Source organism: Nomia melanderi, chromosome 14, assembly GCF_051020985.1.
Source record: "Nomia melanderi isolate GNS246 chromosome 14, iyNomMela1, whole genome shotgun sequence".
Lineage (NCBI taxonomy): Eukaryota > Metazoa > Arthropoda > Insecta > Hymenoptera > Halictidae > Nomia > Nomia melanderi.
In genome coordinates, this window is record NC_135012.1 from 2,746,660 (window position 1) to 2,766,268 (window position 19,609).

General features: G+C 47.6%; 1 protein-coding gene across 2 annotated transcripts in view; it reads left to right on the plus strand.

Annotated features, from left to right (window-relative positions):
- LOC116426986 (zinc finger protein castor homolog 1) overlaps positions 1–19,609 on the plus strand; it is a 120,438-nt gene that overhangs the window by 30,391 nt on the left and 70,438 nt on the right. For both annotated transcript variants that reach the window (XM_076373664.1, XM_076373665.1), the window contains exons 2-4: positions 16,755–16,822; positions 17,549–17,991; positions 18,317–18,605. In XM_076373664.1, coding sequence (XP_076229779.1) covers positions 16,792–16,822; positions 17,549–17,991; positions 18,317–18,605 — 763 coding nt within the window. In that variant the 5' untranslated portion in view covers positions 16,755–16,791. The remainder of the gene's footprint in view (positions 1–16,754; positions 16,823–17,548; positions 17,992–18,316; positions 18,606–19,609) is intronic.

Here is a 19,609-nt window from a genome sequence, read left to right on the forward strand (position 1 = left end):
CGCGAGACCGCGAGGTTAGGATAATATATCGATCGGGAGTGAAAAAGGCATAGAGGGAGCACGGAACACTTGGCCATCCACTCTAATTCCTGTCCACCAAATGCTGGAACACGTTTAATGAGGTCTGAAGAGGCCACAGGCCGTTCTGCCACGCACACGGACAGACCTGGCGGTTTCCGAGCGGCGACAATGCGCGTACTCAAGAAGCGACCGCTCGACGCGATGTTAATGAGGGCCAATTAATCAACCGGCCAAGCGAATCTTAATGCGAGCAGGCGAAATCCTTGGGCCTTGTGCCCTCCGGCGAAAGCGCTTCCGGCGAGTTCCGGTGTTTTGGTCTCTGTAAACGAGGTGTTAAATATTGCCGATACCCGGCCGGAAATTTTCAACGTACATCACTCGCGTTGAAATTGTTCCCCGTAGATCCCCTATCGGTGATCTTCTTGCCACTTGAAATACTCGGTGAACCGATCTTTCACGCGTCAAAGAAACAGAGAATTAGAAAGGATTAAGCTGAAGTAATTCTTTCAATCGATACAATTTCACAATAAACTACTCAGGTGTATCTTGAATAGATTTTTATTTCAATATCGTGTTCGCCGTTTTCACTTTCCGTTTCGTTCGAAATACACGGTATTCCTCACTGGATGAGTGATTGCATGGATTAGAAATTTCCAACGTCGCAATCGATGTCTCGAGACATCCAAAGAATCCACGGCTGCGCGGCGCTGTATAAGCCTCATATCTCATCTGCGAACAAACCCGCGCATGTAACGTTCGAAGGAAGTCGCAATCAGTTACAAGCGCCGACATTAATCGAAAGACAAGTCGCGCCGACACCTCCAATTAAATGTTAATCAAATCAGTGATCGCGACCAGTTCTTCAAACGGCCAAAGAAAACACGGAATATCTATTAACCGGATGACCGCGGCGATCGAAGCGGTGTCCTCATCCTGTTTCGAAGGCGCACAACGCGAATATCGCGAGCGGACCGTTTCCCTCTCATTTTCCACACTTCACCGGCGAAAGTACTTCCGGTGGCAGCTGAAACCGATCGCTGACAGCCAGTTGACGCGGAGAAATCCGATCGAAACGCGCGCGAAACGATCGATTCTGTTCTCTTCGGGCTAACCGATTCCCGGATCGTTTTTCTCACGTTTTTTCTCTCCTTGTTCTGCTTTTTGTCGGACGATTTTCCGCGTTCGACGGGCCAGCTCGAACGATAAAGTATCGTTCGGACGAGCCTGTATGTCCGGGGAGACAGCCGAGCAAGTGTTCGCATCATTCACAGTCACCTAAGTGTCTCCATCATCGCCGCGGAATTCGGGTTCGCTGTCTGCGGCTTCGGGGCGCCTCGAATTTGTCAGGGAAAGCTTCGAATAAATTTAGGCGTCTTTACGGCACGCTCGCTCGGAATCCTCGCTCGACCATGCGTTGTTATTACCGGGCTTTGCGTCGGTCATTATCGATTTACTTTGAGTACAGTTTCAGCCGTTTGAACCTCGCTTTTATGAGTATTATTGTCTTCGGCTCTACCTAATTTTGAAGCAGCAATTCATAACGAACCGTGTACGCGGTGAATTACTTACATTTCTCTTCCATATCTTCCTCCGAATTGTTCGTATTAATATATTCACAACACAGCAAAGATATACCGAATACCCGGACGTGCCAAACACAAATAACACTCCGTCCGCACGATATTAAACGATTAATTCGGAAATGATCTATCAAAAAATTCCGGATAACCACCCGTCAGGTTCCAAAAAGGGGGCTCGTATTAAACCACGAAAACCGCTCGGCCGAAAACGGAGAAGAGGGCCACTCTCGTGTAGAAATCGGCCCTCTACCTCTTAATCCAGATTGAAAATATGTAAATAAATCCACTCGCGGCTCCGCAGGCCGGATGCCCACTCTGTATTCCCCGTCGAAAAAGTATTTTAATAGAAACGATTCATCATTCCGCGGAGCCTCCTCCGCCTAACCCTCTCCCCTCTGGACCAGCGTGTCTTTTTCTTCGTCGAGGAGGAAGAAGAAGAAGAAGAAGCTTCTCCGGCGTGTCTTGGCCCCCTTATCCGACCGTGTGTTCACCCACGAACATCATCTCTCTCTCTCTCTCTTCCCCTGCCGATCTCCCTTCGTCCCCCCCCGGATCCCCTTCCCGCCAGCTCGGTCACCTCTCTCCAGCCGAACGCGCAACATGACCGTCCTTTGTCCCTCTATCTCGCCTCCCTCAATTTTTACCGGATTTCGCGGAATTTCGACCGAACGGTTTTCGCTTTATCTCGAAAGCCTCGGCCTGGGTTCTCGTAACCCCTTCAGTCCTCCTCTCCCCCGCCCCCGGCCAGTTCCAGGCTCCTTATTCCCCCTTTTTGCTCGATCTCGAATTATGCGGGGATACGCGGCGTGGATTTCGCGGAATTTCTACGGTTCGCATCGCCTCCTTTCGCATAATTTCTTCTCTGTCCCACCGCCACCCCCTCCAATCCCTTCATCCTTCTCTCTCCCTCTGTTTCTCCGCCGAGAGAAAAGATCTTCAGGATCTCTTTGTGGGCCGCGACGCTCGCGATCTCGCGGCTCCCTTTTGTTTCCCCCGTTTCGATCGCGATCGGGACTCCCCGTTTCGCGGCTCTATCCGTTGCAGAGGTGGGAGGGGGGCCGACATGTCCGGGGACCGGGCCCCCTGGTTTTTCTGAGCGTTCTTCTTCGGTTTCTTCCGAGCCGGACCACGGGTCCGCCGAGTTCGATGTCTCATTATGTCAGAGCCGCACGGGTTTCGGGGGAATTCCATGCGATGGCCCCGTGCGCTTTCAATTTCTTCTTGTCCCCGTCTCCTACACCCCTTTCAGTGGGCTGCTTCTTTCTGGATTTCTTCTTGTACTCGAGGTTTTGTCCACTCCTGGATCCATTTTCTTCTTCGGCCTGACGTCGCGTAAATACGGCGTCGAGGAGACGCTTCTGCTGGCGTCTTTGTTCGCTTCTGGATCTCTCTTTTGCTCGGGATCCGTCGGGGATGAGAGTTTCATTTGTGAGAGCCCGTGGCGTTGACGCTGGTTTTTGTATTAGTATATACCGGTTGGCAATATCGAGGTGAACTTTGAACGGTGGCGTTCGTGGAACGGAGTGTTCCTTGGAATTTCGCGTGGTTTTAAATTGGCGACGATATGTTGATGAGGTTTGATGGATATACTGATGTATCGGATATTTGTTTTGTAGATGGCAGAGTGATTCGCCGTTCAAAAGGAGATTATGTCTCAGTTTTATTATATCTTGTTGAATAGTGAAAGTCAGAACGCGGTCGCGTCCGCGGCGATCTTGCAAAATGGATCCGCTTGAAAGAAATCCGCTGCGAGACACAGAAGGAGCTCATCTTTCGAACGTCTCCTTAGGTCCCGATACTCAATTGAGATTCTAATACGTCCCTTTCATAAAGTACACCATTCTTCGCCGCGCGGAACGACACCGCGTTGTTTCAACACCGCGCGATCCTCATTGAAACGGCCATGTTCCATCACTCCCGATGCTTCAATACCTATTTAGAAAATTGAATCAATCCCGCGAGATTAATTCTTCCCCTTTAAGTGCCGGCAACTCGATTTCTCGAAACCGTTTACATAATTCCGTTGACGAGACGTTGCTGGTTACAAAACTGAAACCGCGGATCGCAATCATCGCGGAGATCAAACACGTGTCTCGCGAATATCGCGTCGAAAAGAACGTTACCGCCATATTGAACGGCGTCGAGCAAACAAAACAGAAAACATTCGCGATACACGCAACCCGCTAAATTGCCAATTCCTTAGCGTCGCATAATTATTCGCGTCGTCACGCTAGAGGAATCAACTGCATCGTCATTCGAAAGTTATTTATTTAAACACAATTATTCGAATTTCCCTATTACTCTTACAATAACTGCGAGGCTAATAACAGACGTGCACAACTGTTGGAAAGAATAACCTGTTAGCCTTCCTTAGATAATTCCACTAATTACTTCGCAAAGAACTCGAAAGATCAACATTTTTTCGCCGTTGTACACGCGAGGGACGCAGGAATTCCACGTGTCGGCGAAATCGTTCGTCAACGGAGGTCGATCAGAGCGAGGAGGAGGAGGAAAGCAAGTGAAAAACGCGGCTGAGGGCTAACGGGACACCGCGGTCGCGCGTAATCCAGAAAACTCGGCGGCCGGATGATCCCGCGCGGCCGAAACGAGACCAGATTTTTCCATTATTCATTAACCCCAGGGACGTCGGTCACATCTCGATGGGTTTCTTGCGAGCAGCAGCTATTAGGAATCAATCAGGTATCGAGATAACGTCTGTGCCCGGCTGACAGCCGCCCGAAGATGTCCCGTAAGAACGTAACGCTCGACTTCTGCGGCGTCCGTCGTCTCCTCGACGCTTGTGCGATACGTTTCGGTCGTACAGTCGCGTAAAAACGAGGATTCGAGCCTTGGAACAGAGTTGTCGTACCACGATCGAGCGTACTCGTTTCTTTTTTCCACTCGGAGGCTAGAAGAAAGATCCATCGAGCGAATAATGTCGTTTCAAACGCCTGGATGCTAGGTAATTACGGTATTGCTTCGATAAACGATCGACAGTTACTTTGATCTCAAATTAGCTTGACTTCCCGTAAAACAGTATCCTACGAGTGTGAACCATTCGGAATTTGATTCTTAGCTTTGCCAAGTGAACCAGTAGCGGGGCAGTACTGTGCTCATACAACTGAAAACTTCAGTTTCTAATTAAGAAACCTATCCAACAAGAAAAACTTCGAAACTCATCGTCAACGAAAGTACAGTAACGTCCCGATAGTAAATCACATCTTGGACTCGACGTTTATCGGATAAAATTAAGAAACAACCGAAGGGAGGGGGAATAAAATTCATTTAGCGGTAAACCGATAATGGGCTGATCTAACGGTTATACCGTTTCCATTCTGTCGAATTCGCGAAGAAGTGATTTTTCGTTGAAATTTATTCGACGCGTTCTCGCCGTTCGCGAGTGCGCGGTGTCGTGGACCCCGGCGGTCGACGGAAATTCAGCGGAATCGCGGCTCCCGGGACGAGCTGAAATATGGCCGGCCTGACACCAGAGTGGCTCGTGAGGAGAACGATCGTGTTGCGGGTTGCCGAAGAAAGCGAGCATTCAGGCTGCGCGCGTTTCTTCGGCCGTGGAGACGTTTCGTCCATAAAAAGAGACCCCGCTGGAAGCGCCAATCGTTTCGCTTGGCAAGTGTAACGTTTACAGGCTGCCTCTAATTGGTGTTCGAGGCTGATGAACGCCAATGAAACATGGAAAAGATGGGAACGCGAGATACAACGGGTGCCCTCCGCATCCTCCTGTTGATTCCTCGCGCTCGTCGCCCTTGCCGGGATCACTCAAATCCCTACGATTATTACTCATGCGGGTCCCTGAACCGCGGAGAACACGATGAGCACGCTCTCCGGCCTTTTTTCCCTCTGAATTCATTTACCTCGCACCTCGCTCGTTTTTTATCGGACCATTTATCGCTGACGGCCGAGATTCATTAAGATATTCCTCTTATTAACCGATTCTCTGCAAATTTTTACCGCGGTTCCTACCGATCTATCCAATAAAGTAGCAGATTGGAAGCTTAATATCTGAGATTCTATAACGATCTGCTAATCTAAACGAAAGAATCTTCAATATCTGAACGAAATGTAATTCTTGAAATTATCCTTAGAAATCATCTACCAGTTTTTCAATCTCTATCTATATTTTCAAATCATATTGAAGAGGTCGTCGTGTGCACTTTTGAGAGGATCCAGAGCTAACACTCTGCAGGGGTACACGAGTCGCGCATTAAGGTCCTCCGCACGGAATATTACGCATCCCCGATAGTCCGCCCCTTCTTTGCTCGTTACCAGCAATATGGCCCCCCTTTTTAGTGGAAGCAACCCCGAATCGAACGAGGCCAGACCAGTCCGTGCCACTATAAATCTCAGAAGTTTTAATGCCGCGCAGCCTGCACGCTCTTTCTCTCTCTTACTCTCTCTCACTGCGTCTCCCTCGAAACCACCCTCCCCCTTCTCCGTGTGCCCCACGACCCCCCATTCGATCCACGAATCCATCCGTGTCCCTGTCCACCCCTTCCGCGCGCTATTTGCATACGCGCATAATAGGCGGACGCAGGAGAGAGAGAGAGAGAGAGCTACCCTTTACTATTAATTTTATAAAATCATTCCGGCTCGGCTTTCTCTGCGTCCCCGTTCCATCTTCTTACTTTTTTTTTGTCGACTCTCTTTCTCTATCTTTCTATGGTTCCTCGGCTATGTGCGTGCACACGCGCACCCCCGGGGACCCTCGGTCCCGGCTTATTTAAATAACGGATTTTCGAAATCTCGTTTTCGACGGGGTCGCGACGGCTGCGCGACCACGTGCGACCATATTTCGCCACGTGGTGACTGGAGCCGCACGGAAATTTTCCAGCCCGTGGGACCGGTGAATTTTTTTATTTCCATTTGGTTATTCCGATAGGGCTCCTCGGTACCTAACGATCTTTCGATTAAGATTCTTGCGAGGAGTTAGATTTTGTAAATTTTGCAACGGAGAGAGTTTGGAAGATTAAACGTTGGATTTATTTTGAGATGATATTAATTGTTCTGTGATTAAATGTTTTTCTTTTAATTCCGTTTGATTATTCGATAGGGTTCTTCGATACCTAACGATCTTATGATTAGGATGTTTGAGAGGAGTTAGATTTTGTAAATTATGCAACGAAGGGAGTTTGGAAGTTTAAACGTCGGATTTATTTTGAGACGATATTAATTGTTCTGTAATTAAACGTCCCGAATGGCACTGGGTTTTAGACGTGAACACCGATTCCGAGATAACGTAATAAAATTAAATTTCAGTCGGAAATTACAGTAATTTCGCAAGAGGTTTGATGATTTATGGATCGAGAGAACTGTTGGGGTTCTAAATTTCTGCGGACGGTTCCAAGTTTCCTTTCGAGCGAACAGGCAGAAAAATCGATTCGCTCGTGGGCCGTCCAAGAGGAAGCGTCCTCTGTCAGCACGTCTGTCCGCGGACAGGAGGACTCGATTAATTACTCGGCGCACGCTCGTTAATTAGCCTTGGAGGTTGCCAACGTGCATCTCCCCGTAGGAGTCGAATCAACAGCCACGACAACGCCTCAATTAAACATAACCGATCACGAAAAAGATAAGCTACGCTTTGTGGTATCATTAAACCATTAAAAAAAAGGAACGCCCGAGGAAGTTTAGGGGGGAAAAGATAAAATTCGCTGTTCTCAGTCCACTTAGACCGTGAAAAATAAATGATCGACTTCGCTCCGATATACTCTCACGCCTGGTTTTTTCTTCGACTACGAAACACCGATCGAAACAAAAAACCAGGCGAGAATCAGTTTTACAATCTGTCTATCTAAATCCGGAGCATCGAGTATCTATAAAAGAAATCTTAATTACCGCTATATCTCACTTTGAAATAACCATTCCTCGCGCTCGAATGCTCCAATCAACTGTCGCGTTAAAAAATATTTGAAAAAACCGATCGTGCAGATAAATCCGTAGGCACTCGTCACGAATATTCAACCGAAGGATGCCACGATCCCCGGAATCCCTCATTAGCTCCGCGATCGCGCGGGTTAGTCGCAAATCGGCCGATAAAAGTACGAGCAGAGAAACCAAAGAGAAACAATTCACGCGGCACAAATCGAGTATTTCGTCGTAGCGTTATGAAAAATCGACGAGCAGAAAAATATTCATCAGCTGGTTACAAGCCGGCAGGGAATCGTGATCCGAAAAACAAACTCATAAGAAGAAAGGGTCCGTTTTTCCGCGCCAGTAGCCGGGGGCCCATTAAGACGTTTTAGCGGGTTTCGTGAAACTAAGAAGACGAAGAGGAATCGGAGAGCAGCAACAGCACACACCAACACCATCGCCGGCGCACACCGGTAGAGGAGGAACAAGAAGAAAAGGAGGAAGAGAACGAGAGATGCTGGGACCCAGTGGGTCTACTTAGAGCCGATAGAGGCGGCCTAACTACCGTAACCGTATCCAGGTCTAAATAGTTGGAGTTACGCTAAGTAGCCCTAACCAGATTAGTAAGTCGTTGCGTGCTCTATTTTTAACGGCGCGCCGCCGGCATTCGAGGCGTTTTACGTGGAACACACCGCTGCAACCCAGGATGCCTGGCGAAACAGAGGGAAAGAGGTTAGCCAGATAAAAAGCGGCCCGAAGAGAGAAAAGGAGGGCAGCCGAGGGTGCCGGAGGATCGGAGGCAGGGCGGAGAGGGAGGGGAAGGGGGGTGGACAGGGGAGACAGTCTACCAGGAGAAGCTTTATCCTAATCCCCGTAAACGAGACACGTCCTTCTCGAAACGTTGCCCTTCTTTCCCGAACCCCCGTCGCCCTCCAACCCACCCGCTCACGGCGCCCCTACTCAGCCAGCGACTGTGTTTCGCTATCCTCTGACGGGTTTTGATCGAAGACGGCCATTTGCATAGAGATTACTCGCGGGGGCCGGCGAAAACTTGGTCGATTGCGTTGCACTTCGCCCGGAGAAGCTAGTTTCCTTTGCGCGCACTTTATTATCGCCCTCGAAATTTCTCTTTCACGCTCTCTTTCTCGCTGGTTCTCGGAATTCGGTTTGTTGAACCTTCGGCTCTTGAACTTTCGTATCTCCTCTTCGTTTCTTAACGCTAGATTTACCGACATTTATTCTATACTTTATTCTGTCACTACTAGAACGCTACGTTTGTTTATATAGGTTGCGGGAATTGGAGTTTCAAGAGCAGAGAATTATGTGTGTTCGTATAATTGCACCGAAGTCGAATTTATTACGAAATGTTCAAAGAATGTTCAGTGTCCGTCAAATTGACGGGTTCCGTAAATCTAGTGTTAACCCTTTGCACTCTGTAGGCTCCAATATTGCAGCAGTTCTAATATTAAATATTTTAATGAATTTTAAGAAAACTACCTTAAGATTATTAGATCTTCCAAATATAGAAAGTTTGTACTGAGAAGGGAATTACAGGTCTAGAAATGTTATATCATTGTTAATTCTCAGTAGGACTACTATCAAAATTGGTAGGAGTTGCTGACATATCACAAAACTATGTGGAGTGCTAAGGATTAATCCCCTCTTTTGGTTACCTTCGGTTACTTCTAAGTAATTCTACGTTTCTATGGACTTCTATCGATTTCGATCTTAAAACAATTGATATTTATATTATTGAATACTAGTTCCACCGTTCTCTTCTATATTAAGCCCGCGATCCTCGAAGGCACTCACCCCTCGATTGCACGCGTAATCATTCCAACAAGAATCTACATTCTCAGCCGCATCGACGGTATATTAGTCCCCGCTTTTTTTACCTCCTCGCCTCCGAAATCCAAATTTCTCGGCCCTCTCCCTTTCCGCTTCATTCCACGCGGTTCCTCGCGGTTGACGGTCCCTGCGCGCAGAAAGCGCCGCGCCGCTCTCCACCCCCGTCGCGTGTCCAACAAATTTTTCTGACATCCCCGAAAGCCAAATATTGTCGGCAAACATCGTTCCTCCGGGCCGCGGAATTTATTTGCACGCCGCTCGACCGTTAAACGTTCTCCACTTGTCGTGCGCCGGGACTACGCGCCGGGAGGAAACCGATGGAACAAGAGGAACGGCGGTGTCGGCCGAGTAGATGGGCGGCCGGGCGAGCGAGAGGGAGGCGGAGGAGGTGGCGGCGGCGGTGGAGGCGGAGGAGGAGGAGAACGTGAACACCCGAGAGCGGCGAACGTAGCGGGGGGAACAGGGAATTTTATTTCCGCTCACATTAATTTCAACGGCGCAGAAGACGGTCGCCACAAGGCGCAGCTTGAAATTACGAATATTATGACTTCAACCAGTTCTCAGAAATCTATGTTTTTCATTCTTTAATCTCGGCCCCTCTCGTGTTTCACACCATATCTTATGAACACACTGGGCTCCCTCTTTCTAGCCGTTCTGGGCTCACGCTTCTATCCGCGCGCGCGCTGCCCGTGTGCTCTCGAACCGCGCGCGGAATGCACCGGTTCCCTCGCGGTGTTTAAACGTTCCCTGGTGAATCGATTAATTCGCGGTTAATGCTTCATCGTTGGCACCTTCAACGCAGTTTCCTTGGAGGGTTGCCTTGATTAGATCTACTTCGTCGTCGACAATTTGTCGGGGAATCTGGGAATCTTAAATCAGAAGTTACGGGTCACTGCAAAGAATACTTTATTTCGAATCGGAAAAAATAAATCTTTTGTATTCATATTCAATAGACGTTTGTTTTGATGAATTTTTTAGATAAGGGATGGATCGTTATACTCGTGTCAGAAATCGATTGCATTTGAAATGCTGATAGATTCACGAGAGATTGTTGTCGCGACGGTCAAGCAGTGGTTCTTAGACGGATCGGAGACGAATCCCCGCGCGATTCTCCTCTCGCCGCGTCCCCAGGCCGAAGATTTTCGCGGGGGAGAGTGTTGCACTTGCCTCGAGCCTGTCCACCGTAAAGAGACAGCGGCTGACGGTGTTCAGACAGCTTTGAATACCGTTTGAACGCGGCCCGGTAATGGAGAGATGATTGATGTCAGCAGTTTAGCGATATGGTAGCTTTGAACCGCGACGCGCCGGTACAGTGACTTCAGAAACGGCGAGATAACCGTGCACTTTCAGAGCTGCTTTGATCGTGCCAGCCCGGCTGGAGGAACCACCGGTACTCGATTCGTGGGACCTTCGGTTCTTCTTGCTCCTAACATTCTTTAACACCGCCGGAATGTACGAGATTTCTTCTAGGTAGCTAGAGCAAACAGTAATTCGGATCCTCGAGGAACCTCTAGGTCTAGGAAATTCCAGGTTTCTGAGATTGACGAGTGTTTGGATAGTGACTACTGTCTTTCGACGGTCTACCGTTAAAAGAGTCCTCTGACGAGGTCTTTTCTAGAGATTGTTGTCCATGACACTCTTATCATCCTTAATTTCAACTTCATGGAATCAGAGATTCGATCTTCATTTGTTATTCCGTTTGAACACTTCATTTATCATTCAAAACTCCATTTACGACTTCAGACGGAAGAACTTATATTTTACCTCGAAACTCGAGACATCGGAGTTCTGTGTACGAATCTTCGATAATCGATCTCGCCAGGTCCAAAAGAGAACAGGAAAGAAGTTGCTCGGAGGGAAAGAAACGTCGGATATCTCGAGAAATGTATACATAGATCGGAAGCCCGGGCGAATTTGAATAATCCACCGGTATTCCAGCGGACACTTGAAAAGCCACACGAGGCCCGAAGCAGCCCCCAGGCCTGGCAACATTACATTCAAGTGTTTGACGAACGGACGAACGAACGAACGGACGAACGAACGCGTTACGTCGCCTGCCTTTTTTGTTTTCCCGCTTCTGGTATCGGCATCAGCGTCGAGCTATGTCGAGTGGCAGGCCGGCGCTGCCTCTCACGGACCAACTGCTGTCTCTTCTGGGTTCGGCGCGCGTTGCCAGAATCCGTGGCCCGATCGTTCCTCGTCTCTTAATGATCCTTTTGTCCCGGAACGTTGACCTTTCCGCCCTCCCCGCTGCCCCCCGCTCGATCTTTCATTCGATTTTTACTCGCTTTTTCCACCGATCCGGCATCTGTTCCTTATCCCCGAAATCCAAGATCTAATCCTGGAAACTGGATCACTGGCACTTCTGTCGGCTCCCTGAGGTGTTGATTATTCGCCCGTTCCACTTTCAACGATCCTCCTTTCGTGTTACCCGTTACCTGTTTTCGAAAACAAGATCCCAATATTGGTCTCGTCAACGATAAGCTTCTTTAAATAATGTTTGAACAATCTTTTAACGCGTCGAACGTGTTATTTACTATTCGATGTCCGAATACAAACCTTAAATCATAAGAGATCAATATCATTTCTTTGTATTTTCTAACGTGTCAAACGTGTTGTTTACAGAATTAGTCAATGTCCTAACGTAAACCTGAAAATACACGAAATCAGCATCATTTCATTATATTTCGAAACGCTTCGTTAAGAAGATAATTACATTCGCTACAAGCGAATTACAAATTGTATCCATTTAGACTTTACATAATTATTCAACGTTTAGCATCGCAATCAAGTATCCCCTCTCAGTAAAATGAAAGTCTGCGGACTGCTATCCCGAGACGCATAAATTCCCGGCGACTTCCTAATGCTGCCACCAGTCCCGGGCAAGTCCAGTTCCACTTTTGCCAAGAAAAGAGCCGGCCGTCGAGGAAAATGTCTCAATTTCCATCGCGGCGCGGCTCGGCCGTTCCTTTTCCGGCGACCGCGTTGAATTCATCATCGCCGAGTCGTGACAAGGGAGCAGCCGCGGCCGTTTTTCTAATCGTCCAGCTTCCTCCCGCTCGAATTGAATCATTAGGGGCCGCGCTTTTTACGGGTTTCGAATAATAGCCCGAAGAATCCCAAGGTTTCCGCGTCCCTCCGGCCAGTTTCCACTTTATTCTCGGTAAGTTCGAGACCGGCGCCCCAAGAATCTAGGCCAGCCGGCCCGGGAATCTCTCTTTTTCTCGAATCCGCGCGCGGAAAGAAGTAACCCCTTCGCCGAGGGAACAGAGCCAGGGACTAGGATAGATCGGGAAACCCGGTGCCGACCGGGCATTCCTCGCGGCACAACTCTTGCGCGTCTTTTCCACGCTCTCGGACCTCGAACGGCACGCTGAAGAACGAATTTCCTGCCATTAGACGCTTCTTTCGAGTGCACTCGAGAAATACGCAGGTTGGGTCACTTGGAACTGTCTCCTTGGTTCGCGTCGATGTTATTGTCTGCTCCGAAGAATCAGACTAAGACGAAATTACATAATTCCCTCCACCTGTAAGAATGTTCAAGAAATCTCTGCAACGGAGTATTTCTCTCGAAATAAAACTGCGTGAATGAAACTGCATTCTTCTTCGTTACCTTCAGAACCGAAGAAATCGCACAATCGCCACCTTCCATCTAAAGGATGTTCCTATCCGATAGAAGGAGCAACAATAACACGACACGGTCGAACTACGAGTACCCCGTACCAACAAAAGGAACTGAACTATATATAAATACGACAATAACACGCCAGTCGTCCCGCCGCGAAGGATTCATACGGTCAGCGCATATTAAACCCGGCCACGAAGGAAAACATTCTCCGCGCGCGAGTCGCGATTTAAATAGACAAGCTCGCGCAACAAAGTTGCGGGAAACGAGAATAAGTCCCCGAAGAAAAGCCGGCGAGAAGAGAGAAGGTGAACAGAGACAAAAAAGGGAACACGGGGCAATGCCCAAAAGAAGAAAGCACCGCGAACGGAGCAACAAAGAGGCTCCCAGTCCCATTGTTCAGGGTCGATCGCGCTGCACTCCGATTCGACGGCCTGGTGTACGTACGTTCATGTGCAAACAGGGTGATAATGTATTCAAGGTCCGCCCCGTGGCCGGTGGTGGGGGTGAAACGGGGCGGCCCGCTCCGGCCCGCGTACTGTAACAGATGTTAATTATCCCTTCTGTGTACAGCCGGCAAAAAAAGAATGCCCCGGTCCCGCTCGGACATATCGTCCACTCGCGGTGTGCATCCCCGTCGAGGAGAGGTCTCCTGTGTGTCCTCGGCTGCGAGTGGCGCGGGTCACGTGGCCCGCCTAGTACCCGACGTGTCCTCCAATCGCGTTCCACTTCCGGCGAAACCGCTAGGGAAATTTCTCGGCCTGGGACCTCCGCTCGGCTCGGTTCGAGTCCTGTCGACTTGTCAACTCGATGAAACCGCCCCCTAGTCTCCCCCCTTCTTACCCTCTCCACGTTGCAGCTACCCCATAGCCTTCCCTCCTAATCGATGCCACTAACTCGGTGACTTTGACGGCTTTGGTAACTCTTTCCTTGACGGTGTCAATGGATTTTTGGGATAGATGCACGCTGTTGTTTTCGATGAAGAGAGATAGAGTTATATTAACCCTTTGCACTCGAGAGGTGACCCTCACCACCTGATTTCATACAGTAAAACTATGAAATTTGATATTTAACCCTTTGCCCTCCAAGAGATTTCTACCAAAAATACCCAATACACCTTCCGATGAAATAGTCAACATTTCATGAGACTAATTTAACGAGAAATCGTACAAAAATTAAAGAAAGAGGCTGTTTCATTTTAATATTTCACATATTAATGTATCTTACGAAACTTGACATTACATATTATACTTCACAATTTTGCTGTACCAAATCGAGAAATAAAATATAGAAATAAAATGGCTTTGTTCCTTAATGTATGTATGATTTCTCTTCGAGTTAGTTTCGCAAAATATCGTCTTTATATCATCAGAAATTGTTAAAATGTTTCTAGTGAAAAACTTCCGAGTGCAAAGGGTTAAATTGGGATTTATACCGTGGATGGATGTATTGTAAATAATAGAAGAATATTTGATGGATAATGGGTATCGAATCTTAGAGGTTCTAGTATTGGTTTCGTTGTCTGGTTGATCCGTTTCGTCGACTGTCTGGTTTAAGATAGAAAGTCCTTCGGGGAATATGGTTGCAGAGTTTCACAGGGTTTGTTAGTTGGTAGACGTTTTTTTAGGAGTTGAATGAATATGCTGGCCACTTTCGACTCCTTTTTGTCCGCCGTGTTAAAGATGAATACGAGCTTCACGATCGTGTATAATTTGTTTTTTCCAGAGGGGATGATATATTGAAATGATCGACGGAGAGAAATAAATTTGTGTGCAACTGCGCTCTTTGTAAATTGCCCGGTGAACATTTTATTTTGCATAAAAATCCGCGCACTATAGATCAGAGTCAATTGGGTGGTTTTTGTTCGGGGCGGGGAATGCGAAGTCTCGGATGGCTGGGCGAGGTAGTTATGATTGAAATAATGATTATTAGCTGCATTTATGACGGTAATTATAGCTGTCCTTCATTCTCCTTTAATGACATCAGAATGTAGGTTTAATTGCGCGCATTTTGGGGAGTTCCGTTTCGGGTTACGTCGCGTTGAGAATATCATTGGGCGTATTAAAAATCATCTATTAACGTCGCGGCTGTATACTGAACCAGTTACACATAGATAAATTCCTAATTAAACAAGTTCATGGTAAATTCATAACTATATATCACTATCAATGAAGTTTACCGAATAAATAATTCACGACGCGGACTATAAAGTTGAAAAAAACATTGGACGACCGTTGCCTAGCTGAAACGAATAGAACGCAAAGCGGTTTATAACGACCGCATGACTCGGCGCTCATTTATTTCACGAATGATTCGAGATTTGTTGAAAAGGGGAGCGGTAAACACGTGAACGGTGTCGAACAACAGAGAGGAATCCGCTCGGTAAGTTTCTTTCCTTGCCCAACGCTCATCAGCAGTCATTTATTTCGGGCTGCTGATTGCTCGAATCATCGCGCCGACCAGTCAGCACTCCCCCCGAATCGATTTGGATAACTTGGACCGAGGCATCCGAAACACGCCGCCTAATTCGGCCTCAAAATCGTTAGTTCCGTTTTTGCCCGGTTCATTATCGGTTATTTATTTCCGCACTAAAACTGGCCCATTAAGGCCACCCGACGAATATGGCGTCGCACCGGTTCACTCGCGGCAAGAAATCATTTTCCTCCGTTGTCCCTTTGGAATTCCTCCGCTGCCCTCGCCAGGAATCACTTCCGTTTCGGGACCGTGAAACGACAGTTTCCTCGAACCTCGTCGAGACAGTCCCATTAATGACAGATTGCCAGCTCCCGTAGGAAAAACGTTTCATCGTTAAACTTCGACTAATGAACAGTTTGCTACAATCGTCAACCTCTGCTAACTCCGTTATATGTTCCGCTAACTTCGACCTAAATTTTCATCGATGCTTTTTAGAATCCGACCACTCTTTAACAACCATAAATTCAACAAATTCCGTAATCTAACGATCAAACGGTAAAAACTTCAATATTTCAAACGCGCGATTGATTGCTTCATTTCAACTACAAATAGTTCGGTTCATCGAATTATGACGGAAGACTCGAACCGATCGTTTCCAGAGTGTTTCGTCCAGGTTGCCAGCGGTTGACTCTCTCGTGGGTCCCCAAGAACGAGTCGTCCCGCGGAACCGAGAAACGAATTGTCCCTCGTTTCGCGTTATCGCGGGCCCGTCTGCTCGGCTGACCGAGCAGCGCTCGTATATCAGCCTAGCTTTTGTTACGACGACGTGCCTTTGTTTTCGCCTTGTTCTCGCGTCTCGTTCCAGTGGCGCAAACGTGGACGGCCCGTTCGTTCGGCAGCGTGACGGGCCTGTCCGGGGGTTTCGCTGAACTTGCCGCAACCCACTTTTGCACTGACACAGAAATAGATAACCCGGGAGGATTTCTTTCCCCGTTCCGGTGCTCGCGTCAGATCTTCAGGGAATCGAGGGTTTTCTTGCTCGATCACGCCGTTGATTCTTATGCTGTCGATCGATTGGACTTCGGTTAACATCACGTTACTCGGAGGTGGAGAAAAAAGTCTCGAGTAGCCTAAGTCCAGGCCCAGGAAGTCTGAATCTCTTTGCCGATGAATCTCCTGGGATTCTTCCGTGGTTTCATTAGAAAGATTGAAGACTGGTCTAAATTTCTGAAGGAATAGGTTGCTAGGTTTTTGGATGATTTGTGATCGTTTGTAAGATTAAGATTGGATACTCTGAAGATATGGATCGAGGATGAAGTAGTGTTTTTAGAATGAATGATGTTAAAATGAGTCTTCTGTTTGGACAATGCTCTAACGATTTCGGTACAATTCTGTTGCAGAATGCATTGAGGAGTCGGCCGGTCCAGGAGTATCGAGATGTCCGCCGTAACCAGCCCGTATGGCCCTAGTAAGACACTTCCTTTAACATCGCTCCCAAACAACCCACCGCCATTACTCAAGCGAGCCGAGCCAACTGCTTTCAATCACGTATCCCTCCGTTTTACCGAATCTTAATAGCCGCGCGAGTACTCTAACGATTCCGAGAACGTTCAATTAACGAGTGCCCCGGCTGAATTCTAATTAACGTTAAAATTTGATTTGCGGGAAGCGAGCGGCCTTCGCGTTGCGCAACTCCCGGGCTGGAATCCATCAATTCTAGTCACCGACGGTCATTTATGATGATAAAACAACTTAGCTCGCTCTGTTAGCTCCACTAACATCTAGGTTCCACCTAGAACAACTCACCTTAGAAACGAAATACTCGAACACCACGCTGTCTCCTGTTATTACAAAATTCTACGAAAAAGAAGCAAGAACTCTGCATACCCTAAGCATTGAGCTCTGATAGACATGACAGCTTCGGCGATAAAAAGCTTTCAACCCTTTATAGAACACGATTTCCAAAAAACACAATACAAAATTTGCTGTTATTAAACGTAGACGCTTACTGTAAATCAATTGAATGCGATTCGCTGGATAGTTAACAGAAATCAATGCGAAATCTCTTGAACAAGTTATTCAGCGACGTGTCTGGTAACTCGATGTACCGTTCGCATCGGTGATCTATAAAGGGTTAATTACCAGCCGCAAACCGATCCTGTAGATCACTCTGACACCGATCCCTTTCCATCAGCGGAGATGCTTTCCGACTCGGTGTACAACTACGCGACGACCCGGCGGGGGACCGCCGACCAGGACAGCGACTCCCAGTACGAGGCGCAGGCCCAGCTGCAGATCACCAGTATCCAGAAACCGCGGAACAAGCGGAAGAACTTCAAACCGATAAGCAGTCGTATGGTAGAGGTGTCCGATGACTCGGAGAAGGAGGACGAGGAGCTGGAAACGATGGAGGAGAGCTCCAGCGAGATCCTCGAGTACGAGAGAAAGACGATGCTGTTGCCGGCCGAGGACAGGTCCAAGCAGAGGCTGAACAACAACGAGGTCAGCCCGATGGACCTGTCCGTCGCGACCAGGCCACCTTCGTCGGAGGCTGACGATGACAGCGGCGACTCGCTTAGGCATAAGTTCATCCTGGAGCAGCTGAGGTCGCAGAAGCTCTACTCACCTGGCACTGAGGTATGACGTCTGTCAAAATCGGATTGATTTAGAATCTTCAAGCTTAGACGATGAAATTTAGAAAGAAAACATTCGAAACTAGAAATCATTCACGATCAATCCTATCAATCTAGCAGAGATAATTCTTTGGTTGCTAAATGAGTTATAGTAATAGGATTCTTAGAATACTTTGAACTCTTGCTATCTAAATACATAAGTTGCACCGTGAAACTGGCAATGATCGTAAGAAACAAACATGATAGAACGTAGACTCAACGAAAGTAGTTTATTGAAATTTCATGAACCAGGTATAATTTGTGAAAATGAGTTTGCTTCGGTGGTCCAGGCGAGGAGTCCAAACTCGGACTCGTCGGAAAAGAGCGACAGCGGTGTACTGGATACCGAGTCAGCCCGATTAGATGACACGCCGTTCGAGGATGATCGGGGACAGGACGCGGACGGCGAGGCCGACTGCGAGGAGAGGAAGCCCTTCGAGGGCATGAGGGAGTACGCGGAGTCGACTATGCAAGAGCTGCTGGCGATCTACGGACTGGCGGGTGGAGAGTTGGCCAAGTCAGTCAGCAGACAGCTACCGCCGACCTTCCTGAACCCTGCGACTGGCCAACAGCCACACGGTGAGTCCTTTGCTCGTATTGCTCTCTCGCCGGTACTTGGAATCGTTGCTTCGTTTAAAGGTTGCTCGAGGGCGCGCTGGAAATTCCATTAGAACACTTTCAGACTTCTGCAATGCAGCTCCGAAAGAGTTGATATCCACGTTGACGGTCGCTGCTGAGAAAATTTCGACAGGGTAAATCAGGGAGAGATGGCTTTCTTTTTTAACACTAGGTTTACGGACATTTATTGTACACTTCATTCTACCATTCCTAAAAGAATTGATGCTCGTTTATTTAGATTGTGGAAACTGGAGATTTGGTAGTAGGTAATTGAGGTACATGTCAGTGTGATCGCATCAATCAAAATCGGCGTGAACATTTACAAAATAATATTTCTAAAATCTAATGATTCCGTAAACCTAGTGTTAACGGAACTATTATATCGTGAAAATCATTGATACTCGACGAAAAGAAATATATTTATGAAAGTAGATATATGTAGAATAGATAAATAGGCCTATAGAAGATTCGATATTGAACATCTCACCCGGAATTACTTTCAAATCACGATTGTAGTTTTTAATGTGAGTTTTTATAGAAAAAATGTCCAGTTAGAATTATGGAACGTTCTTTGTATTCTATAAAACCGATAATTAGAATCTGTAGCTGCAATCAATCCTCTAGAGCCAAATACGTCTCTGAACTCGGGTCCACGTACAGAGCTCACCTCGCCAACCGAGATCTACATAGGCTAATTAGACCCATCTTGGCTAACAATCGTTAATAGCCATCCATGGCCTGTGTTTCTAGTGCCCAGCGCCTCTCGTTTTCCATTCTTGAATCGTGAAACGATAACAGGTGGGCGACGGCGCTCGTTACGGGAATCGGTATAAAAAAACGATCCCTCATTTTCGAAGATCCAGCGAATCCTCGGTAGAAGCGGCGTCGATCGTGACATTATTATTCCTCGAATCGTTATTATTCGTGGCAGGACACGCGGCTGTTCGCTGAAGAGAAATTAGAGT